The following is a 26,361-nucleotide window of genomic DNA, read 5'->3' as shown; positions in this document are numbered from 1 at the left end:
TTTAAGGGCATTTTATACATGAATTGCACTTTTGAAATCATATTCTTATCGTATCTTGCCGTACGCACAACAACCCTCTCACGATTGCCATAACCGGATTGGCACAGGCATTTCTAAGAAAGAATTCAAAGTTCATAACTTTAACAAATGCTTAATTTACAAATTTTCCAATACACCCCTTCCAGTTGTAGATTTCCTTCGGTGGGATACTTTTGTAAACACCGAAAGGATTTTTTAACAGTTTTATGTGTTCATTATTGGTACTGAAACAAAATGATCACCATGGGTTGTGCTGTGGGATCACAATGTTCGTTTTTTTACAAATGCTCAAGCCTCTGACAGGAAACATCACGTGACCTGATGACGTTTCTACCACTGCGTGTCTGGTTAGCCATAATACACGTGTTATTTATGCGGACACGTTTCCGAAGGTCATCGGGCAAGGTTACACACATATTCTTCCCTTCAACCCGTTGTCAGCTGTTTCGGCAAATATGAGAAGCAGAAAAAGGCTTCATACATTTGAGCCGTTAAGCGTTTGCATAAATATTGTAAGGCTGGGATTTGATTTTCCGTCGTGCATAACACGTTATACATAGTCTCTCGAATTGTGTTGTTAAAGAAACATTGAGACGAGGTAAACATTTGATTGAGCACCAAATCGATGAGGAATGGAGTGAACATGTCCATGTATCGTAATTAGTTACCGCGTTGCGCACTTGGCAATGTGCTTTTAGCAACCAAATCAGGATAGGTTTGTTGGCAAAACAAAATAGATTTGCATAAAACCTTTCCCTTCCGTGTTCTGAATCCCCCTTCTACATATGACAAAAAATCGTCGATTGAAGCTTAACGATTTCAAATCTCAGAACAAATTTGGCTATTTTAAAAATTTTAAACTGTTTGTGACCAAGAAGCGGAATATAAACAACACTCCCACACGTCGCCTGGTACCAGGTCCAACCCAAAGCCAATTATATCAAGCAACAAGCATATACAAATACTTTTGTCATGTTTATTTGTAATTATAACACCTCTCATTTTCAGAATGAAGACATCTTTCTTGTACGACAGTTACAAAACACAAGTTAGAGTTTGCACCAGCCAGGCGTCCAAGCGTTGCCAAAATTCCTGGGGTTACCCTTTGGGTCAGGTTTGGGGTAGTTGGCAGGGATCATCTGTTTCCGGTACTCTAGAAGACGAGACTTCAGTTTGGCAACAGCGTCTGGGAGTTGAGCAGACAGGTCATGTCTTTCTGTGGGGTCCGCTGGATTGAGGAAAGTCATTGGTGAGTACATGTTTAGGTTAAGATACTGACATCGTGAGCAAAAGCCAAGTCAGCGCCCCTCATCACCCTATCTCGTCAGTTCCCTGTTACGTTCAATTAGATATTTGCCACATCTGTTACCAGGTGTGTGGACAAGTAACTTACTGTAACATGGTGGTGTGAGAATAGATACGCACCTATTACGTCAAATAATTGTACTTTGTCAGGGTCAAGGTCATATACTGTCTGTTCGTAGATATCATCTTCAGTGTTATTCATGGGGCGGTGCCAGCCATCCTGCTGTCCAGGGTAGCCAAGCAACAATTTGTAATTGCCCATCCTGAAGAAGAACATGACACAAACTACAGAGCTGCTACAAAATATTTCTATGACAGAAAATGTTAGTCAGTAAATAGAAAATCTGCATACATTTCGTCACATTGCTGTTCGTGTCTGTTTGGACATTTTCTCTTCTCTAAAGGATGTAGACGTATCGTCGGATCCGGTTGCTTGAAAGGGGAAGAATCCTTATTGGGGACTATTGATTTAAAGAGCTCAGACATTATAGGTCTCAACAGTGAAACGCTTAGCAAGCACTCTAAGAATACTTCCAGTGTTTAGATTTAGAAACATAATTTGATTTAGAAGTCGTAATATTCATCTGCGGAGCCTTCTTTTGTCACCTAACCTTGAAGTTCAATAAATCTGCTTTCTTTCAAAATTTCACTTGCTTACACACATACTTGCTTTAGTCCTTCAGTTTCAGTAAGATCCCATTACTTCCTGTGATATGAATCCAGCCCTTACCTTATGCCAGCTTGACCTTCCAGCGGTATGACAAGATAGTCCAGATTGTAGATGAACTCGGTTCTCTTTGATGGGAGGCCACTCCTGATAGAGTCCCACTGATCTATTCCGTCTCTGTCATTTACTGCAACATAGACCAAAGTACTGTCCAGAACTTGCATTACTAATGGCAAGGCTACCAGAACTTCCAGTAGTGGTTTAAGTTTTACTACATACTGTTTGAGTATTAAATTTTTGTTTGTTGTCCACAGTTATCTTCTTTATAATTCTTGTAATCAAACTTAACATTTCGTCTTCCCCATTTTTATTTGATCAGTGCACAGTAATTTATGACACATACCCGGCGTTCCCCCAGCGGCGGAAAGCAAAGTGGGCATCCAGTCAACAGCGTGGATCATCCTGTACAGGGAGTGACAAAGTTTAGAGAAGGCCCAATAAAGTTTTCTGATCTAACATCAATCATTTGTTCATCTAGATCGTTCAGTGTGAAGCATTACTTCAAAGCAACGATATTTTTAAATGGGTATTCTGTATGAGTCGATATGTAACGTTGACAGGCATCCATGTTGACAACAGTCATTGCTAGAACGACATGCTTGGTTTGCAGTTGGACTTGTGTCCAAACACTATTTTTCAGTTAAACAGGGTGCTCGACGAGACGAAGACACCAGTTTGCTGTCTAATTTCGAGGCCTTCTTTGACACCTGAGAAGCTATCGTACCCGTCATACGTGTAGCCAGTCTTCTGGAGTCCTGCTCCCGACATGAACGCCGTCACCCTCGTACCCCCCTCCCACAGAGAGTGTTTACCTCCTCTCAGGGGCCAGTTGTTGCCGTGACTGAATATCTCACCTCCGTTCTGCAACAAGAAGCGTCCAAGTTTCACCACTTGCAACATAAATGACAAAATGTACAATGTGGCATACATTGTTGAGAATATGACACCCACAAATAATGTTTCAGTCATTTCTGGTACTGTCTGAAAATATACATTTTGTTGCTTATGTTCTGTAGACTATCGGAATAGTTTCTTTGTATTGAATATAATGTGTTGCTTAAACGACATCATATTTGCAAGGGATTCTTTTCTAGACTTGAATTAAATCAGAAGGCACATAGACCCGTAAATCTGACACCTACAGGAGTTATTGTGTATCTGACACACGCTGAAAGTTATATCAAGTTTTGCCAGACACAAATATAGTCAGGACGCACCTACACCGTGACGCCATGCTGTGTTCAGTATAATGCTTAAAGGCAAAGGTTTTTTTGTCACAAACATATGCGTTTTGGATTGGAAACTAAAAATATCGGAAGAGCAGCAAGCTAAACGTGTACGTATTGAGTGTATAACACTTGTTATCTAGCCTCATGTAAGAAAGTCGAGTTCTGATTGGTCCACGTGACTCTGATAAAATACCATATAGGGCATATACGGGATAGAATTTCCCTGAAGTAGTACCATACATCATTGTTGTGTTTGGCTGGTTGATATATATTTGCGGTTGATATTGCTAGAATATTCAGAATACTGCCTTGATTAACAAACGTGATGACGTACATCAGCTGTAAGCAGGAACAGCGTGTTGTCGTACAGTCCTTTCTTCTTCAAGGCGTCGGTCACGTTCCCTATAGCTTCGTCAAGGGCGTTCACCATCCCTGTAAGGTTGGTAAATGTTGATATGATGCATCACGTGAGTTATTAATATTGGTAGTTATGCCTCGTCATCCTTAATCACTGCAGTGTTACACTGATATGAAATCGGAACATTTCTGATACAAGGCCATGTTAAATAAATCTCGTCCAATTCATTTTTCAGCAGATATCTTCAGCGCACCCCATCCAAAGTTTTCTCTTATGACGATTTCAACTTCCCGAGTTGTCTGTAACTGTGTGTGGTTATAAAAATTGCCTGCTTATAAATCTGTTATCACTTTTCCTACTTGTACATTATAAGAAATATATACTTTAAGAAACTCCATAAAACCTTTGTTGTTGTTAGCATGTATGTGTGCAGATTTGATCTGATTGTAAGATGTCTCAATTAATGGCGATGCGTCTCCAAACTTTAACTCCTTCACTTGCATTTCGCTTAGCAGTTAAAACAGTTCTGTAAAATCACATCAGTCTTACCAAACCCTTGGGAATTGTTTTGTGTGTTTTTCTAAACAAAAACAAACGAAACAGCACTTATGGCTGGGTTATTTCACACCGTGCAAGACCAAAGGTCACTTAGAAGCTGGAAATATTGTGCTGGCACCACGGACCATGGTAACGGTCTCCTGTTACGTGTAAGGGACGTAACTGGACGCGGGTAAAAGCAATATCATCGATAACAATGCGACTCAAGATTTCTTATAACTAGGTTGCTGGTCATCACGAGGCTTGTACTCACCACTGAACACACGCCTCCCGGCGTTCACAACATGTGGGAACTTATCTTCATATATTTTGGGTACCTGCAGTTCAGAATGTACTGAATGTGAGCTGAACATACATGCAGGTGGATAAGATGTGTATTTGATAACAGGCGAATAACGCATGCATCGTGAATGATTATACAACGGACATATCAACCAAATAACAGAACAATAAAAGATTGATCAAATAATAGATGAATATTTTGCTTTAAATTGGAATACAATTGATTTTGCATATAAGAAATATCTGAGGAAAAAACGTCTTTCGTATAAAAGTCGAATAAACCATAAATAATTTTAAACAGCTGCTGCTGCAGCTAAATAACATCATTAACACTGAGTTGCAGATTCAAAAAAAAATAAACAACATTTAAATCGGTCCCTTATGATCAGATTGCACGGGAGTCTGACCTCTGTTGGGGAGTGAACGTTCTGGAATGGCAGATACAAGAACAGTGGTTGGTCCTTGTCATGGGCGCTGATAACATCCAAGATCTTCTCTGTGAAAACCCACTGGATCACCACAGAAAACAGAATCAAAATATAATCACAACCTACAATGCAATGGTCTCCGATAAACGCTATATGAACCTATTAAAGTTTCGTCTCTCAGCTGATAAAAATGGAGCCAAACATAACTGGATTATTGCAAAAGACATTACAGAGTTCGACTTTATACAACAAATAAATAAGAAGGACCTGATGTTGATCAGTAGTGGCCTTACCTTCATATGTTCCCTCTTCCCTTCTGGCACCAGTTTATCGTCAGAGTGCGTGAGTTTAATTTTAAGCCGCACACAGCAATATTCCAGCTGTATGGAGGCGGGACCAAACAATCCAGTGATCAACAGCAGGAACATCGATCCGCGCAATTGGGAACCGATGACAAGTGTCAACTAAGTCAGCGAGCCTGACCACCCGATCCCATTAGTAGCCTCTTACGACAAACATAGTCGTCTTTTTGTGGCAAGCATGGGTTGCTGAACACTTATTCTACCTCGGGTCTTATGGGCAGAATGTAAAATCACAGAGGCTTTTGGTGGACTGGATTGTACGAACGATTACACGACGCCTAAAACATTATGTCCTTTTGCTTTACTCAAATGTTCAAATAGCGTATATATTCACCGCAGAGTATTGTCCTTGGTAATCCCATTCCGCTTCTTTATTATTTCTGAAGTCTAAAAACCCGCCTGAAACATACAAGTGGCGATACAAGTAAACTAGTAAATTGTTGACTTGGACATCGGAATTTTGACCACTTTAACCATTTCATTGGGTGACAGATTTTATTGTTTCGAGTATGTGTAATATAGTAAAATACAAAATCGTCAACGCCAATAACTGGACAGGCAATATAGGTTTCCAGATCAAGACTGACTGCATTCGTCCAAGCCCCGAACTTGTGTCCGACACATGGTGTGTCTACGTGTGTTAGTCTCTCATGTGGTTTGTGGTTTATGAATATCATAGGATATTTATACAGCTCACATATCCATGCAACTAGTGCTTGCTCTAGACGCTGGCATTTGTTTCTCTCGATGTTATTATCAGTCTCAACTCCCTGGGGAGTGTACAACTCCTGCTGCCAATAGGCGCACCGAGTTTATTGTGGCTCTCTCATCCTCACGAGATACGAAATTCACAGGTGGGTGAACTGGGACACTTAGTTACAGTACCTTGTGCGAGTTTACTGCACGTTGCTGTTTCCGCAACAAGGTGCTTGCACGTATTCATGTGGCCACCATCTGGTCATACACCAATGGATTAGTGGGTTCTTTTAAGTTCAATACTGTTGTGTACTGCACACTAGGGGTGGTGACAACACGGATAGAGTCTGCACACAAAGTTCACACCAAAGTTTTTCGCCCGATCAAAGGTGCGCTAGATCCCGACACCTCAACCTCCCTGAATCACTAGTCTGGCGCTCTAGCCCAGTTTGACCACCGCATCCTCAACGCTGTCAGAATACTCCATCTTCCATCCATCTCGTCCAATCCATTTAAACAAATAGTTGGACACAACGCTGCGAGTCAGTGAGTGAGTGACGGGACAAACGAAACTTTGAACAGTATTTCAGTAATGTTAAGGCGTGTAAGATTTGGGAGTACAGCCACACAACGTTCACTACATGGGCAAATGCCACACTCTCATTGTTCTGGGCCTAGATTTTCGAAGCTCTCTTAGAGCTAAGTTAGTCGTAAGAGAGAGTAAATGTGCTAAGAGAGCTTCGAAAATCTAGGTCCAGGTGTGCCGAGTTGACGCAATACAGCACGTTTGTACGTCTTTGATGACAGAGCTCCAGTTCAAATAACTTGATCCTTGTGACTTTAATGCACCTTTGTACTTACTAATGTTATGAAAATAATAGTCCTCCATTGCATTGTAATATCCGAAGAAGGTATCGAAGCCTCTGTAGGTTGGAGTACAGTTCCAGTCACAGAAACCAAGATGCCATCTGAAGAGGATGAGGGGTTATTATAGATTGTTGGAGACTACATGGAATGATCCCAATTAACACTGGTCAGTAGAGAATGAGAAACATGGGCGTGACTCAAGCTTCAAGATTATGCGAAAAATACTCATTCATTACTCTTTTGACATGATTCCTGGTGAGATGGGGAGTGTTCTACTCACTTGCCGACCATATGAGTGGCGTAGCCGAGTTTCTTCAGCTCTTGTGGGAGAAGGGTGTAGTTTAGAGGGAAACAAACAGTCTGTGCAGGGCCGATGACTTGATGCTGTAAAGGGAGGTTACTTTTACGACATGTGCATCAGGTTGTGTCAGACGTGTTGAGATTGGCAGTTGTTTGCTACATTGGTAACACCTACCACAAACCAGTTCGGTGACTTGACGGTTAGGGATTACGGCGGTGTCTTGTCTGGATGGGGATTAAGATTAGTTCTGGGTAAGATATGTGAACTAATGAGGTAGACTAGAGAACGAGTACTGCATGACAAAACCGCATGATGTATGACACGAGTCCCCTTCCCACCATGTGAGTTGTGTATTCAAACTTCTTCAGCTCTTGGGGTAAAAAAATGTAGTTCAGTGGCAAACATACAACTTATCCTGAAATATCACCTGGTGCTGCGAAGGGAGATAACTCTTAGTCTACGAGGCGATTTGCGGTGGTGCTGTTTTATGTTATGGCTCCTGAATACCGCACACTGACTTTATATATCACCTGCTCGATAAATTATGTTTAACTGTAAATAACGCTTATATATAATGGCTTGCTTCGCCTTGGGTATGCTATGGAATCCGAGAAGGGACATTGTCGCGTTGTCGCATTGTCGCGTTGTCGCCCTCTCAAAAACAAGCAAAATGAGGCATAAATTAACCAAAGCGCGACAACGCGACAATGCGACAACGCGACATTTCGCCTGTTTGTCGCATTGTCGCGATGTCGCGTGTCGCGTTTCGAATAACATTTTCTCTGTTCCTCCAAAGTGCGACACGCGACATAGCGACACTTTTCAAGGTCAAAATATGTCGCGTTGTCGCATTGTCGCCCTATCTACGATGTGTAAAAAACCCTAAACATTTACTAAAACGCGACACGCGACAATGCGACATATTGAAATGTCGCATTGTCGCGTTGTCGCCCTTTCCGATTACCGATGCGCGTGCGTAGAAAGTAAATTATAGTACTCATGCGCAGGAAAAGTTAAACTCTATTTCACACTTCAATGGTCCTTTTGCTACTTCCAATGGTTTTTAAAATGAAGTAGTGCTTGAAATGGCAGTTGGACTGCTTTTCTTGAACTTAATGCAAATCTTCATTGTTGGTTTGAAAATTATTTTATATATAAATGTATTTAGTGATTGAAGTGTGTTTTAGCAGCAAGACAAATATTTGATACTTTTCATTGTAATCAGGACACACGTTTGCCTTGTCATTCAAGGCGGGGCAATTTGCTGTGCAGATTAACGTCTCTTTGTCACACCAGATAGCTATTATCATAAGTTCGAATCCCAGCACCATACACATTAATCACTTTGAACATTTCGCCGATATCCAGATGACAGGTTGTGAGAAACTGAAATATTGTTAAAATTCAAGCCACATCGGCAGAAACATCAGGTCATGTCCTCGAATGAGACACTGTGTTCCATAATGTGGCTCCTGACACAGTTTCACGGTACAGTCCTGTCCGACGCTGATGAATTTGTTCGAGATCTGCCTCTGTTCAACCAGTAGTGGATGGATACCAAGTAGAATGAGATATCACGTAACCACCCGACACCTCAAAGACAGTTTAGGTCGGCTTTGAACGTGATAATGGGAAAACGCCATACAAATGGACTGTTATCATTGTGATATACTATCCCAAGAAATAAACGCATAGACGAGAAATCTGTTGAGAAAAGTTTCAAACGTGTATAACTCGTCCATAAATAGACTTTAGTGCATGAATTTTACATCAGTAATGAGTGCATGTGCTTTAGAAGAAGGTAATGTCTATAAAACAATTAAATAATAAGCGAAGACGTTGATGACGACGTAGCACGACCCTGACGTCGGGTTTTCTGGTTCTCAAACGAATCTCTTTCAGCCTGTTCCGTACAGTTTGACCTGACATCCTCTGAAGCCCAGGTGCCCTGGTTGTTGTGCTCTCACCCGTGGGAGTACCATCACGCAACTGTAGTACCCGCATGTACCTGTTTGAGCTGCAGTGGCAACTCTAGGTCTGCCTGAAAGGGGGCGGTGATTTCTTATATCTGTTTGGCTTCAACGAGCTGCAAGTCATTATATCTTGCTCAGACTAACATTCAGACGCATGGCAACAGAAGAGTTGTAAAAATACAAATCGTCTATGCGTTTCTTTTGGAGGAATGGTTTATTAGAAACGATGAAATAGCTTGGTAGCGTACCCTTGAAGTGCCAGAAACCAACTCTCCCTCCATCACTCCTCCTACTCTGCGAAGCTCCACTCCATTCCACACCACACCTCTCCTCTCCTCTCCCCTCCTCCTCCTTCACTCCTCCGGCGCTCCGTTCTACTCCACTCCACCCTAGCCCACTCCTCTCCGCTTCGCTCCACACCACTCCTCACTCCTCCACCGCTGCACTCTCTCAAGGTTTGGGAAGCTTCGCAAATTAGCAAGGTATTTCAATACAATAATGTGTTGTCATGTCTGTTTTTAGTTCTATTTGAATCCTGTCTTATTAACCCTGCACATGAGATAATTCACAATATATCTCATACTTTTCTCATATGGATACTTGATCAAGTGATACTTATGTACTTGTATCGTTTCAAACATGCACCTACTCAATAATAATATTCTTCAGCAAAAGGACAGTTTGAATACGGCATTCCATTAACCACGCACCCTTAACCCACACACTAACACGGCAACATGGATGTTCATTTATCATTGTTCTGAGTTCGAATCACGGGTATCTCAGCTCTTAAAAAGCATATAAAAATAATCCTGCTTGTGATAGTTTTTGGATTCCGCCGTAACTAATAAAACGCGACACGCGACAATGCGACAATGCGACATTTCATCAAAATGTCGCGTTGTCGCATTGTCGCGTGTCGCGTTTTAGTAAATATCTTATAGTACATACTGCAGTCAATATTTTAACAAAACGCGACGCGCGGTAATGCGTGAATACATTTCATCAAAATTTTATTAGTTACGGTGGAATGTAAAAAAAAAACCTATGACAAGCATGATTATTTTTCGATATTTTTAAAGGGTTCAGATATCCAGGGATCGACATCAGAACAATGATAAATGAACGTACATCTAGTCGTAAAGTCCATAGTGGTTGAGTGTCGTTGCTTAACGGAATGGTTCTATTCAGACTGACCCTTTTGCTGAATTTTTTTTTGATACAGCAGCCGTAGGTTTGAAACGATACAAGTACATTTGTACATGTGTATCGCTGGAGCTAGTATCCCTATGAAAAAAATATGAGGCATATTGTGAATCAGGCTATGTGCAGGATTAATAATATAGGATTCAAACAGAAATGAAAACGGGCATCACAATACATCATTGTAATGAAATACCGTGCTAATTATACCAATAAGCCTTGGGTGAGTGGAGTGGAGCGGCGAGAAGAGTGAGAGGAGTGAGGGAGGGAAAGCTGGTTCCTGGCACTACAAGTGTACGCAACTCGACCAAGTGATGTCATTGTTTCTAATATCTTACTGCTAACAGTCCATTCGTAACTATGACACTATGACGTTCAAAGTCGACCTAAACTGTCATTGAGGTGACGGATGGTTAAGTGATATCTCATTCTACTTGGTATCCATCCACTGCTGGCTGAACAGAGGCAGATCTCAGACAAATTCATCAGCGTCGGACAGGACTGTACCATGAAACTGTCAGGAGCCACATTATGGAACATAGTGACCCATTCGAGGACATCACCTGATGAATTTGCCGACGTGGCTTGAATTTTAACAATATTTTAGTTTTTCACAACCTGTAATCACAACCTGTCATGGAAATGTCCAAAGTGATTAATGTGTATGGTGCTGGTATTCGAACGTATGATAATAGCTATCTGGTGTGACTAAGTGACTAACTCTGCTCAGCAAATTGCCCCGCCTTGAATGACAGGGGTACAGTGCGCCGTAATTACAATGAATAGTTGCGCTACTAATTCGATTTGCTGCAAGAACACACTTGACTGGCTAAATCCATTTGCAATATGTAAAACAATAAAGAAAGATTTGCATTAAGTTCAAGAAGAGAAGGCCCATTGCCATTTCGAGCAATACTTCATTTTAAAAACCATTGGAGGTAACGAAAGACCAGTGAAGTCTGGAATAGAGTATAACATTTTCAGCGCATGCGTAGATTAATTGACTTTCTACACATGCGCACCGGTAACAAAAAGGGCGACAACGCGACAATGCGACATACATTTTGTCGCATTGTCGCGTGTCGCGTTTCAGTCAATTTGTTAAATGCATACTATGGTCAATATTTAACAAAGCGCGACACGCGACAGTGCGACATCGCGACATTTTGATGAAATGTCGCGTTGTCGCATTGTCGCGTGTCGCCTTTTAGTGAATTCTTACATATCTTAGATAGGGCGACAATGCGACAACGCGACATATTTTGACCTTGAAAAGTGTCGCTATGTCGCGTGTCGCACTTTGGAGGAACAGAGAAAATGTTATTCGAAACGCGACACGCGACATCGCGACAATGCGACAAATAGACGAAATGTCGCGTTGTCGCATTGTCGCATTGTCGCATTGTCGCGCTTTGGTTAATTTTTGCCTCATTTTGCTTGTTTTTGAGAGGGCGACAATGCGACAACGCGACAATGTCCCTTCTCGGATTCCATAGTATGCTGAAAACAAGAACAGCATCAATGAAAATGAAAATTGTTAGATGACCACCTCATAAATTGTTTCGTCTGATCAGACCAGTTAACGATAGAATGCAATTGTATGAAGGAGCACAACATCCAGCTCTAGCGTTCAGCAGTATGCCAAGCTGTTCAAAAGGACACGACAGCTTCATCTGGAAAGCTCAAGTGGTGGTTGAATGGTCTACAGGAGTCCTGGAGATCGTTGCTCAATGAAGTGTTGTTGAATGGGAAGACGGCAAAAGCCGCGGAGGAACATTTTTCATCACTGCGAATGGATAGTCTCCAGTGGATTTAAGGCAATAAAGGCACGTCACGTTACTGCAGAGTATTTCACGATAACATGTTACACGAGCTCAGTACGAGCGGCTTTAGTTGATTGCCATTATCGGCTGTTTCCTACAAAATAGTTCCCACAGCTGTTTTCAATAACCTAGTGTTATACTTATCATTGTCCCTGTCGCCCATTAATTAACACAAATTTGGTATTTGATTTTTACTCCACCTTTCTTTCATAGTGTGTGACTGCCTTCTGTTGCAAGTATAGTTTTTGTCAGTGAATGCTAATAAGGGAGCATTGAGCAGAGGAATGACAAAAAATGTAATACTAATTTACACTGTTTATAGTTGCAAGTGCAGTTGTGTCCCTTTGTCGTATACATGATCTGCTAGTCGTGGTTTCGAAACGACACGTAGATGCCGATTAGGATTTAGAGTCCGTTTGCAGTGAAAACATTTCCATGAATTTTAGTTCAAACTAAAAAGTAAATCGAATAAAGAGGAATGAAGATTTCGAATCCTCATAATTTTACCTTGCCAAATGTACATTTAAATCTAAGAATTTTATTCAACTTAGGATAAACGTTGTTTATCAAATAAGAATAATTTCAAATCACTGTTACTGACTTGTATTGCATGGTGTTAAGCGCAGGCTATATTTGACCTGAATACAACATGCACGCCGCGCTATAACATAAACACTTCACTCACTAACTCCATCGTCCTGTCAGTACTTACTTGGAGGCCAGATTTGAAGGGATAAACCCCAGACATAAAGGCACTTCGGGATCTGAAACATAAAGTTTTTTATGAATTATGATTTCTTTGTACAACGAAGTGCACGTATTGGTATTGAAGTTCACCATCTACAATTTAAAAGAATCCCATGCGATTTAATTCACTAACGTTCAATAACCCTTAGGACTCGGACTGTTTAAAGTGAGTACATATTCTTATTCTTGTGAAACATATGCTTTTGTCACTCACGGACTGCATAGCGGCTGCACATAGTTCCTGTCTAGTATCACGCCTTCTCGGGCCATTCTGTCCATGTTAGGTGTCAACATGTCACCGTTCCTGAAGCCAACATCGTTCCAGCCTGCAACAACCAACGTGTTCTTACAAACCTGAAATATCATTATCCATGTACACTCACGGCCAAAAGAAACGCTGCCACAGACATCAATGGTCTGAGCAAGAAGGTGCACAGTTCAGAAAGGGGATGCACAGGTCATTTTCACTCGTTTTCTCGAAAGTTTCAATGGTCATTTGATAAACTTTCATGACCAAATTTTCGTTAACGCATTCCAGAATCATTAGTCCTCCAGCAGCACGGGTTTTATATTGACCAATCAAGAATAACATCCAGGCATCAATGAGCTGAGGCAGAAAGGGCTGCCGGATATTCGTCATCACGACGAAATCATATGGAGGACAAAATAGGATTTGCTACCAACGCTTGCACCTGAGTATTTGCACAGTGGCCCAGATTGTTGAACCAGTACAGTTTAAGATTGCTAGGCTGTGCCGACAGGTAAAGGGCAACCTCTGTCTGTAACCTGCTGTTCACCCGACACCGATTACAGTGTGAGTGGCGTGTTTTATTGCTTACTTTGAGCGCTGCAGCAATGTAAGACATGTGATGTTTGACAAAATGAATACATATTGGCCACTGTTTTGGGGGCTTTTCTTTCTTGAAGGGTAATACACTCTGTAACACTGTGATCTGAAAACGTGAGAATAATGCAGTAGCGGGTACAGGGATACAGACAGGAATACCGTTGTTGCTCCCTGAATTTTCTAATAGAACCAGAAAAAGGCGATCAGATCATTAATTGAAACAGTGTGAAAACACAGAATGTGTACACTTGAAACTTGGAATTTGCCACATATTATCAAAACGCACCTATCCAGGGCCATATAGAGATATCAAGCCTGAAAACAATCCCTAAAACATTGCAAATTAAGGGTTCCAAAATACGTATCCAGGCCATTACCATAAAATAACCATGGCTTGTTTCATGATCCACAACAAGAGATGAGTGTGTACTGTATACCTTGTTGCCACAAATTCTACGTTACACACAAACTAAACAAGATAAAGTAATTCTAACAAACAACTTGCCAGAAACAGGTTTTCGACTTTTTTTACTTTACCTAGATCATCCGCTACGATAAATACGATATTGGGTCTCTCTGCGACGACAACGCCGATGAAGGCGAAGACGAGGGCTGCCACTGTTGTCGACATTATAGCGAGTTCACCTTCACCATTCCCGTCTCAAATGAATATCTCTTCAAGCTTTTACAACTTCTCGGTGTGGTGTGATGTGGTGATATCGGCAGACACACACGCTATGAGGTGTATGTTGTGGATGAGAAATCAGCTGATATATACTGACAACCTTGACACGAATCATATACACAAATGTTATCATTGCTGAATGGGAAATTATACTGGCTGTTGGTGAGCAAAGTCCGCAGTCTAGACCACCAGTTGTCCGACTTCCATTTTTTGCAAAAGCCGAGGTGGCTGAGTGGGTCAGGCTTTTGAGTTTTGTACTAGCGATCCTGACTTTGAGCTGAGGGTGTGGGTTCGAACCCCAGATGGGACTCAACCCAACAAAAGCAATAGAATCTGTTCTTTACTGAGGAAGTAGAATCCCAAGTGTGACAGATGGACTTCAAAATGTCAGTTGTGTCACAGCGATTAATGCTCAATGGGGGAGGGTATCAAGGCACAGGTGCTATGTAAGAGAACGAGGGGTATCAAAATGATTTCGGTTTGTGGGATGAGATGACCAGTAGAATTTATGTGTTTGTAACGCGCGGAAGCAAACGGATGTAAGAGCACTGACAAGTAGGTTGGCGGTCAAACCATGGAGGCGTTTGTCTATCAGACAGTCGATTTTGGCCCTAAATGTTGTCAAGTATTGCCGAATGTTAACAATGGATCTCAGGTGAAAGCAGTAAGTCCTACTCAAGCGGTTAACATGAATTTCCGGAGTCGAGGAAGTGTCGAGGAAGAGACACTGAGGTCTGAGCCTACATCTGCTGCGAAGAGCTGTCGTGCGGATGTCGCCATTTCTTAGATTAGATTAAGTAGAAAATGAGTTATGGGCAAAGACGTTATGTCAGCATAGTCTTTCTGATATATATACTTGCATCTGTCCTTGCATCTGTCGCTTTGTGTATATACCATATCATTTCAAGGTCTTGGACCGATTCTCAGTATGACAGCATATTGCCATTCTAGATGGAAACAAATCAACAGTGCCCAGTATTTATTGCCAAATTACATTATTGCAGCGCCCAAAAGCCCACGCCGCTCACACTGACTACAGTATCTAATCGGTGTCTGATGAAAAACACGTTGCAGACAGAGGTTGTGCTTTATCTGTCGGCGCAGGCCTGGCAGTGTTAGAGTCCACAGGTTCACTAATCCCGGCAACTGTGCGACTGGACAAGAGCAGGTACACTGTTGGTGAAAAATCCTATTTCGTCACCCGCATGATTTATTCGTGGCACTTCTGGATGCATGTATGTTCTTCAAGCACCTGATTCACCTTATTAGTGCAGGAATGTTATTCGCTTAAGGCGAATTCAAAGCCTTTGCTGCTGCAAGGTTTAATGATTGTGGAGTGCACGAAGGACAAGGAACATTTGTCGAACGACAGACTGGATAATCATAGTCTAAGTATTCATCTTCCTGTATCATCTCCTTACAAGAGTCACTTTGAACTGAACTTTATTTACACTCCGGCCGCGGTCTGCGACATAAAAGGTACAAGGTTACATACAATGCATTACTTAAATACAGTTGTAAAACATAAAATGGACGTATATACATATCTCTTGATTTCAGGCATGAGCTACAGAACTAGCTGTTAATATATATATTTTTTTCTTTCTTGGGTCAAAGTAGGGCAGATAAACAAAAAGTGAAATTCATCTCCGATATCGTATGTATTACAGAGAGTACCTAATCTTTCATTCTTGGGGGTTTAGTCCATCGTCCGGTTTCAATTGGACGATAATGGTTTGAAGTTCTGAAATTAAGTAACGCCCTCCGATCATTATGATGTACTACATTCAGAGAGGCTTCATATTTGAATTCATAGTTTTTAAGGATATTATACATAGCGCCTCCTGAAGAATTCTCTGTGTTTGAAATCCAGGTCTGTATATTGATGTCCTTAAGTCTGTTTACTACAAGTGCCTTAAGATGATTTCTATTTGGACATGCCTGTGTAGCCCAAATATAGCTCATTCCAATTTGGTCCTTAATACAGGCAATCCTTTTATAGCTAGATATATTACGGGTTGTATCATTATATAGTAATTTATAGACTTGGAGGGAAAATTTAGAGGCCTTTCCTGAAACGAGCGTTTCCCAAAATACAAGCATTCGTGATTTAATTTCAATTTCCATCGGGTATCTCCCCAATTCTCCATAAACCATGAATGGGGGGATGCTTTTCTTTAATGAGAGAAGTTCCTTTAGAAATTTTAAATGGATATTTTCTACCCAAGAATTATTACCAAAGCCCCACAATTCACACCCACAAAGGAGAACAGGGGTAACTAAACAATCGAAAAATCGTAACTGACAATCACAAGACAACTTAAGTAGTCTGCCTTTGCTTAAAACAAAATACATAGCTTTGGTGCCTTCACAGCTAGATCCTTTTTAATTAAGGTGAACGTATTATTTTAATTTTTTTTGCATTGTGACTCCTAGGTGTTTAGAGGACGGATTTCCAATTTTGAAACAGGATTTATAAATAAATCTTTTTTGGATCCACCAAATATAAGTATATTTGTTTTTGATGTATTTATATTAAGTCTCCATGTTTTACAGTATTTGTCGGAGCAATCTAACATATGCTGTAAATCATTTGGGTCTGACGCTAGTAGAATGGTGTCGTAACCATGAGCCCAAAGATATGTAGCATGTATCTTTTTCAGCATAGAACATCGTTGTCCTAGGACGAAGTGTTTTGTCTTGGTTTAATCTGTATCTGTATGGTAGTGTTATTAAATACTTGCCGTTTAATTTTCAAAGTGACAACGTTTCTTTAAGCCGTGAGTGTACATGGCTAATGGAATTTCAGGTTTGTAAGAACACGTTGGTTGTTGCAGGCTGGAACGATGTTGGCTTCAGGAACGGTGACATGTTGACACCTAACATGGACAGAATGGCCCGAGAAGGCGTGATACTAGACAGGAACTACGTGCAACCGCTATGCGGTCCGTGAGTGACTTACACTTCAAACACACTACAGCCTGAAGTTATTTTGGTTAAAATTTGGGTTTTTACTATTTATAAATAAATACAAAGTTTTGGTATAATAAAAAGCATTGATGCGATCATATCCATCCCGATAGATAATTTTAAAACCAAAACATGCACTTCGTTGTACAAAGAAATCATAATTCATAAAAAATAACAGTTCATTACGAATGTCATATATTTCAGATCCCGAAATGCCTTTATGTCTGGGGTTTATCCCTTCAAACCTGGGTTTCAGGTAAGTACTGGCAGGAGTTAGTAACTGTGCTCAGCGCTATGCCTCTTTAGAAAGTGTTTGTTTAACAGTGCGGCGTGCACGGTGTCATGGGTGAACGCCTAAATGATTTAGTTTTACTTACAAACTTATGTATGTATCGTTCGAAACCCCGACTAGCTGGTCTAGGTACGCAAATAGACCTATCAGTATGCTTCATTAAAACTGTAACTGTTACAACACATTCTCATTTAGCTTATCAAAGTTATATCATAAGAAATCATTGACAAAACCTATACTGTCAAGAGACAGAGCGATTGGTGGCAGGGGTCAGAGCAACACTCTCCGAGGGAGGGTGACGTAATCCTTGTACCCGACGTGACAGTAATTGTACTAATACGGGAGGCAGTGTTTGAGTAGTGAGGGCACCACAGTAGTGAAAACAGGAAGGACGACTTGTGGAGGGAAACAGTGCCTGCGATTGCTGTTCAGCAATTTCATGCTTGCTCAAACAGTGTCTTTCAGCAAGTACAACATTTTGACGTGTATTGTCTAGACGCAACGTGACGCTATGTAGCCTCATGGGTATCAAGGGGAGACAATCCATGTTGTTCCCATTAGTATTTTCAGTGACAAAGTTGTGTTCAACTTTGAGTGAGAGAGTGACTTAAAATTCATCGTCGCGTTGGCATTTCGGCCATATCGTGACGAGCGCAATTAGTTTTTGGCATAATAATTAATGGTAAATTGTAAAAACCTGTCAACGAAGGGCAATAAAATAGCTATATTACGACAGATTCGAATTTGAAACTTGTTAAAACTTGGACCCATCTTTGAGAAGAAAACCACCGCTTCTACTACACGCCTGATGCTGACTGACGGTGACATGGAAGCAAGCCTGGGTATATTGTTTAACGTCCTGGGCCTCCTTTCACATAGCACTAAGGTGATCGTAAGTCACTAAGGTAAGGTGATCGTAAGTCACTAAGGTAACTTTTGTGCAGTGTTAAAGAATGAGAGTTAAAGTTAACCGTAGTAAAGGCTGCTTCGTTAAAGATCCCCAGGTCGGATGTTGTTTTACATACCTTACCTGAACCTTTCAATAAAACAAAAGGAAACCTCGGTAAGGCCAGTCTTAGGGTCCTATGTTAGTAATACGTAAGATCAGGTTCATCAGCTATTCGCATAGCAATACATCACAGTGCAAATGCCTCTGCCACTGTGTCAACCGTCCGACCATCTAATATTGTGTGCAACAAAAGAAACAGGCGACATTTATGTGTGTTTTACGCCCCACTCAGCAATATTCCACCTATATTGTGGCGGTCTGTAAATAATCGAGTCTGGATGAGACAATCCAGTGATCAACAACATCAGCATCGATCTGCGTAATTGGGAACCAATGGCATGTGTCAGCCAAGTCAGCAAGCCTGTCACCCGATCCCGTTAGTGGCCTCTTACGACAAGTATAGTCGCCTTTTGTTGCAAGCATGGGTTGCTGAGGGTCTATTCTACCCCGGGACCTTCACGGGTCTACTTTAAGAGAAGACGTGTGTTATTTCAATGGTTATCGTTCGCTGAGGGTCTATTCTGTCCCTAATCTTCACGGCTTTATTTGTGTTTTAGGCCAATGCAATATGTGGTTTCAACAGAGAGACTTAAGATTTAATACTAGACTGATATGATGCGGAGGAGACATGCGTTGTTTCTGGTTATTTTTGTTTTTGTTTGCTGTGGCGATCCAGTGGATTTTCACAGAGAAGATCCTGGATGTTCTCAGTGCTCATGACAAGGGCCAACCACTGTTCTTGTATCTGCCATTCCAGACCGTTCACTCCCCTACTGAGGTAAGACTTCCATAGTATCTTCAACACCTGAGGGAAAAGGCATCATGAGTCATGTCACTCAGGTACTGCGTATAGATAATTAGATTATGTAAATGATAGTCACATTGTATGTAAAACAAAACTGTCCTCTTCATAACAATATAGTTTTTTTGTAGTTTTTTCTGTTATTGACTATAGATGACTACAGAAATATACTGATATTATTCAGAGATCTGTACTATGCTGATATTATTCACCTGTTATAGGATACAGAGTTTATTTAACTGCTTGTATGTTCAGCGCACATATAGTACATTCTGAACTGCAGGTACCCAAGCTATATGAAAACAGGTTCCCACATGTTATGGACGCCGGGAGGCGTGTGTTCAGTAGAGAGTACAAGCCTCGTGATGACACGTCAACAGATCATGGAATCCTAGAAGGGACATTGGTGCATTGTTACGTTGTCGCCCAAACAGAGCAAAAAGAGGCAAAATCAACCAAAGCGTGACAATGCGACATTTCGCACCTAGTTATAAGACTTCTTTGAGTCGCATTATCATCTCTGTACAGTTACGTCCCTTACACGTAACAGGAGACAGCTGTCATGGTCACTGATGACAGCATCATATTCAAGGTCCTTCTTTTCACCCACGTTGTAGATCAAAGTTCAACGTTTCACTTGGCATTCATTCATACTTCCCACTGACGAAATCCGACACGTTGTATAATGAACTAATTATACTATTTCATTATGTTCGGGCAAACTGTACCAACGCTTTCGCCAGACTGATTGATTACAATTGATTTAACTCAATACAGAACGGCAAGAGAGTTAGTTAATGTTTTACGTCGTATCGGTATTATTTCAGCGATATAGTGACGAGATCAAGACATTTACAAATCCATTTAGATAACAAGACATTTACAAATCCATTTAGATAACAAAGTTGAAAGGGGTTTATTAAAATATATATTCTTTAGAGCATTATTTACAAATTAGAACACGTCACAACAGATTTAAAAGCAGGCAGTTTGGTATACACATTGTATTACAATTTGTCATGCAGACTAACTTCTCAGAAGGTATCCACAGTTAGATGCACTCTTAACCAGGTGGACAGATCATAGAGAAGAGGGTTGAATGGATGATCATGGTGTATGCACGGAGAATAGAGGAAGTAAACAATTGTACAAGAGTAAACATGACAACAAAAAGGGGCGCCTTCAACATATCTACCCACAAACCTTTCAGATTAGAGGATTGAACACCTGAAACGTGCACATTTCATATTTGTGAAGCACTGTGCAGTGATTCAGGTTCATGAATCGTAAATATCACTGTTAATCATTGATGTGCTGCATCATATCAACATTTAGTAACTTTACAGGAATGGTGAACGTCCTTGATGAAGCTATAGGGAACGTGACCGATGCCTTGAAGAAGAAAGGACTGTACGACAACACGTTGTTCCTGCTTACAGCTGATGTACGTCATCACGTTTGTTAATTAACGCACTACTCTGAATATTCCAGCATTTTGAACCGTAAATATATATATATAAACCAGCCAAACACAGCGATAATGTATGGTGCCACTTCAGGAAAATTATATCCCGTGTATGTCATATATGAAGCGTTATGCACGCAATACGAACACGTTTGGCTCGCTGCTCTTCCCACATTTTCATACTGGTTAAAAACCAGAACACACTGACATCACAATAATCTTTATTTTCAGTTAGTGGGGTTTCACTGTGCCACTGTGCATTGTCACAGTCACTGATTATCTTTGGGCAATAATTTGGTAGGATGAGGGTAATTGCCACCCTCCTGTTGCTACCCAGGCAGTTGCCACGTAGAACAACTGCAACTCAGGATAATTGCCACCCAATTAGTTTTATTACAACAGTGAGGACAGTTGTCACTAAATACAACTTTTACTGTACACTTTGTTATTGACGCTGCAAGTGTTGAAGCTTAGACGCTTGTTGTTGCAGAACGGAGGTGAGATATTCAGCTACGGCAACAACTGGCCCCTGAGAGGAGGCAAACACTCTCTGTGGGAGGGAGGTACGAGGGTGACGGGGTTCATGTCGGGAGCAGGACTCCAGAAGACTGGCTACACGTATGACGGGTACGATAGCTTCTCAGGTTTCACAGAAGGCCTCGAAATCAGACAGCTAATTGGTGTCTTCATCTCGTCGAGCACCCTGTTTAACTGAGGGTTTCGAAAATAGACAGTTAGTGGATGTGTTCGTCACGTGCATCCTTTTAACAGGGGAGCAATGTTTGGGCTGCTGCAATCCATGCATATGTTGTACTGATGTATGTTGCTGGTTGATGCCATGTATGTTGCTGATCGAGTCATCTATGTTGCTTGTTGATGTCTTTTATGTTGCTGGTTGATGTCATGCATGTTGATGGTCGACGTCAAGCATGCTGATGGTCTACGTCATGCATGCTGATGGTAGACGTCAAGTATGTTGTTGTCAACGTCATAAGTTGATGGTCAACGTCATGTATGTTGCTGTCAACGTCATGCATTAGCTGACTGGCGTCATGCACATTATTAGTTGTTACTGACTGATGTTACGCATGTTGCTGGTCCACGTCACGTATGTTGATTGTCGACGTCATGCATGCTGCCGGTCGACGTCACGTATGTTGATGGTCGACGTCATGTATTTTGATGGTCGACGTCATGTATGCTGATGGTCGATCTCATGTATGCTACTGCTCGATGTCACGTATGTTGCTGGTTGACGCCATGCATTTGCTGATTGGCGTCAGGCATGTTTCTAGTTGCTACTGACTGATATTATGCATTTTGATGGTTGACGTCCTGTATGTTGCTGGTCGATGTCATGCATGTTGCTGGTCGATACTGAATTGTGTAGCGTTGTTCATGAAAAAGTCAAACACTCTTTATGTAACAGTTTAGTAACATGATGGATATTAAGTAATACTAATATTAAGTAGTACAGCTGAAAGTTCAAGATGAACAAAGGCTTCATGTCATGTCAGGAAATCTTGCTTGCCTTCCTTATTTCACACCCACTATGCCACTTCCTGCACAGGATGATCCATGCTGTTGACTGGCTGCCCGCTTAACTTTCCGCCGCCGGGGGAACGCCGAGTAAATGTCATGAAATACTATGCAAATAAAGTAGGGGATCTGGAAATGTAAAATTAATAAAATTTTGAACACATGTATCATAATAAAGAACACATGAATGTATGTAAAACTTAAAACCACAATTGATACAGAATATCACTGCTGAATTTTCTCATCATTTCCCTGGCTATCTTGTGCTTCATTCTTTCAATGGTATCATCGATTCTTACAAGTTTCTCCATTTTAGGATGTTTCCGAGTATTCACTACATCTTGTGACGCATAAACATACCAACACTTGAAAAGTCGCCCTCTCGGTAATTACACTAGATCCGAAAAGAACAAAGGCTAAACAAAAAAAGTGAAATGTTTCTAGCCATCACTTTTATTTGGGTCGTAACAATCATTTTTATTGCCATTTCAGAAAATTAATTTTGGTTTGGCCGCGTCATTAACTCATATAACTCATTAAGACGTGATAAACTTCCCAATATGTATTTCTGACAGAAAAAAAATGAAAAATGTGTTCCTCGTCACTTTTTTCTGTCAAAAATTTTACAAACTCCTACCGCCCTCGCCACTTCAAGTTATATTGTGAAATACAACCACTGGAAGCATAGTATTCATCGAAGGCTTGCTAAGCGTTTCACTACTGAGAGGTATAGTGTCTCAGCTCTTCAGTGTATTAAATCAATAGTCCCCAGTAAGGATTCTTTCCCCTTTAAACAACAGGATCCGAAGACATGTTTACATCTTTGAGAAGAGAAGATGCCCCAAACGACACGAATGGCAATGTGATGAAAGGCATGCAGATTCTTTACAGCTTGTTCAGCTTGACCTGAGATAATCTACATATGCATGACCCGGGAGGTCAAATGGCACAAACGACAGGTCGAATTGACCTCATTAAATAGGGGAACAAAGAATGTTACATTGAATATGGCGATCTGGTCTCGGCTGTTTGGACATGTTGACACTCAACTGATAAAGGTGCACACATTCACAATGATAGACCCAATCAGTTGTGAAACGGTCGCGTAATGGATTAGTATTCAATTGATCAGATGAAGATGAACACGACTAGAAACAAACACTAGTAAATGTGTGATCCAAAATGAGTGTCAAAATTAATGTTCTAAGTGATTTCTCGATCTTCTTGAAAAAACGTCAAAATCAAGAATGGGACCCCATACATGTGTATGGGCTACTGCGTTGCCCACGTTCATGTCGTTCGTGTTTAGGGGTGGTAATAGAGGGAAATTGTGGTGCATTCATAAGATGTCTCTCCTTGAAACGTTTGTTAACGTTTACACTTCCTATCCAAAAAGAAAGGTCGTTATCACCTACTTTTTATGAGTATACATATGAAAACATTGACGTTATGAAAATATGTAACCTTGCAGGTCCGGGTCAAACAGGCCTAAAACAACAAATGCATTTCGTAAGAGGCAGTTACGGGTGATCAGGGGCCTTGACTTGGATGATGCCCGCGATGACCATAGCTTAACCTGAACATGTACTCACCAATGACTTTCCTCAATCCAGCGGACCCCACAGAAAGACATGACCTGTCTGATCAACTCCCAGACGTTGTTGCCAAACTGAAGTCTCGTCTTCTAGAGTACTGGAAACAGATGGTCCCTGACAACTCCCCCAAAGCTGACCCAAACAGTGACCCCAGGACTTTTGGCAACGCTTGGACACCTGGCTGGTGCAAACAGTAACTTGTGTTTTGCAACGGTCGTACAAGAGTTCGAAAATGAGAGGTGTTTGACTTGTAAACTAATTCCCTATGGTCCTATTGAAACATAATGTTCAGTTTCCTTTCATTTCCGAAGTAGCAGATCCCTTGTTACAGTTTAAGTACAGTATAACAACTCTATTATCTTTCCTGGACATTCTATATCGGCTTCCACTGAGCTCCCTGGCTCACACTGAATCACGAAGTGCAATGGCAAACAAAAGTTAAAAACATTTTTGAGTTTTCTCATGATATTTTCCTCAATGTGCACAAGCTAAAAGTAGAATCGAACCCGGAGTCATTTGAGTTATGTTTACTTGCGACCATATAGGCTTTTGGTGCAACTTTTGTCTGCGGCTAGGACCCAAGCAGGTAAAAATATTACCAACCTCTCAGAAAGGAGGTATCTCTTCAGCCAAATATCACGGGTCAAATGGGTAGTGCATTATGTCCAACAAACGGTTCATAATGCTCAGTAGCGGAACACCGGAAACGGACTCCATATATTGTCAAGCTTACATTCTTGTGTGCATGACTGGGATTTATCTGGAGTCGTTGTGTGCAGAACATAATAACTGAAGAGTTGCATTATTATCCACGTGTGCATGTTTCCGTCAACAACAACGTGGACAACAACTAATGACCGCGAGGTACTTCTGGACATTCTCTAGGATACCTGTGCCTTATTGCTTCCCGAAGCAGGAGCGTTTGCATGGGTAGTAGAAACCATCTGCTTGGATTTTACCGGGTTAGGATCCGGCTTAGGATTGATCTTCAGTAGCCCATGCATGTCGTAAAAGGCCACTAAAGGGATTGGTTGACTTAGTTGACACATGTCACTGTCATTGCGCAGATCTGTGCTCATGCTGTTGATTACTGGATTTTCTTATGGATTGGATTATTTACAGACCGTCGCCATATTGGTGGAATACCGCTGAGTGCGGCGTAAAACTAAATTGACTCACTCACTTGGAATTAAGGGTCATCTGTCCATGAATGAGCTAATTTTGTAATACCTGAACCTGGTGAGTGGATCGTATGAAACAAACTGTGACTAGGTGATTCTTTGTATTACTTTGTATTACGTGAACCAAATGCGTCATGAACCCGCCTGCATCCCGGTTAGAATTGGTCATCAACATTGTCGCGAGAGGCAACTACTGTGATCGGATCATCAGAATCGCTTGATTGATAGCATGTCATCATACCCTTATAGCGTCGACCCATGCTCACGGTGGCAGTCACTAGATTGTCTGATCCTGACTCGATTCGAATCGGCGTTAAACAACAAACGAACACACTAGACAAATGGATACTTCCAGTGTGTTGAAGAGAGTGTTGACATTTTAAGGGAACTTCTACACATTCTGTGCTATTTGTTGGCGTTCAGTATGTGTCCCGGTAAGCTCCTAAACGAGTGGTTGATATTGTAACAGGTTGTGATCACATGGGTATGATCTACTGAGCATGATAACCCAGTCCTATACTGGACAAAATAAGTTAGGGATATTGATATTTTTATGATTGATATCTTATCAGTGTGTCACTAAATACATATATCACTTTTAATGATTTCAAAGTTTACATATATCATTAACTATTTTTGTCCAGTATATAACCTACGGGATATACTGCATCAAACCAAATTCCTTTGTTTAATAAGCATATTTCCTCAGTGCACACGGAATCATGTGACAGCTGTGGCTGGTAAGAGTTGTGTGTTTTGTAAATGTAGATCCATCCAGTAATAAAAACCTACCATATTTTCGATGTTTAGAGCTGCCTTTTAAAGACAATGACTTATGCAAAAGACAACATCTCGCCACCCGAACCGTGCAAAATATTGTCTCAGGAAAATTTGTGGTTTTTAGTAGTGTTAATATTCCAGTCATGTGGCGGTGGTGAGAAAAGGACACGGAAAAGGACTTGAGTCCAAATCTTGTCTGCTCTCTCCATTTTTCATATGCACAGCCTTGTATATAGACGGATAAAATCTGGATAACATCTATCTTTACTATGTCAACCGCGAGGAACTCAACACAGAT

General features: G+C 41.1%; 2 protein-coding genes across 2 annotated transcripts; one reads left to right on the top strand and one right to left on the bottom strand.

The window, feature by feature from the left end:
• Window positions 1–1,001: 1,001 nt before the first annotated feature.
• On the bottom strand, window positions 1,002–14,584 carry LOC137267882 (arylsulfatase B-like). The gene is made up of 14 exons (XM_067802326.1): window positions 14,283–14,584; window positions 13,113–13,224; window positions 12,864–12,915; window positions 7,132–7,235; window positions 6,846–6,952; window positions 5,623–5,687; window positions 4,906–5,007; window positions 4,470–4,533; window positions 3,635–3,732; window positions 2,796–2,932; window positions 2,415–2,473; window positions 2,075–2,198; window positions 1,465–1,607; window positions 1,002–1,267 (listed from the first exon to the last, which is right to left on the bottom strand). The coding sequence occupies exons 1-14, from the start codon at window positions 14,374–14,376 to the stop codon at window positions 1,089–1,091; spliced, it is 1,440 nt and encodes a 479-aa protein (XP_067658427.1). The 5' UTR covers window positions 14,377–14,584; the 3' UTR covers window positions 1,002–1,088.
• A 966-nt stretch (window positions 14,585–15,550) lies between these two features.
• Window positions 15,551–26,090, top strand: LOC137267896 (arylsulfatase B-like). The gene is made up of 6 exons (XM_067802340.1): window positions 15,551–15,909; window positions 17,268–17,379; window positions 17,605–19,479; window positions 20,850–20,947; window positions 21,459–21,595; window positions 24,121–26,090. Exons 4-6 carry the CDS (start codon window positions 20,852–20,854, stop codon window positions 24,140–24,142), a joined length of 255 nt encoding a protein of 84 aa, XP_067658441.1. The 5' UTR covers window positions 15,551–15,909; window positions 17,268–17,379; window positions 17,605–19,479; window positions 20,850–20,851; the 3' UTR covers window positions 24,143–26,090.
• Window positions 26,091–26,361: the final 271 nt, after the last annotated feature.

The sequence above is a fragment of the Haliotis asinina genome, chromosome 16 (assembly GCF_037392515.1).
Source record: "Haliotis asinina isolate JCU_RB_2024 chromosome 16, JCU_Hal_asi_v2, whole genome shotgun sequence".
Taxonomy (NCBI): Eukaryota; Metazoa; Mollusca; class Gastropoda; order Lepetellida; family Haliotidae; genus Haliotis; species Haliotis asinina.
This window is presented reverse-complemented; position numbering and strand designations above follow the sequence as displayed.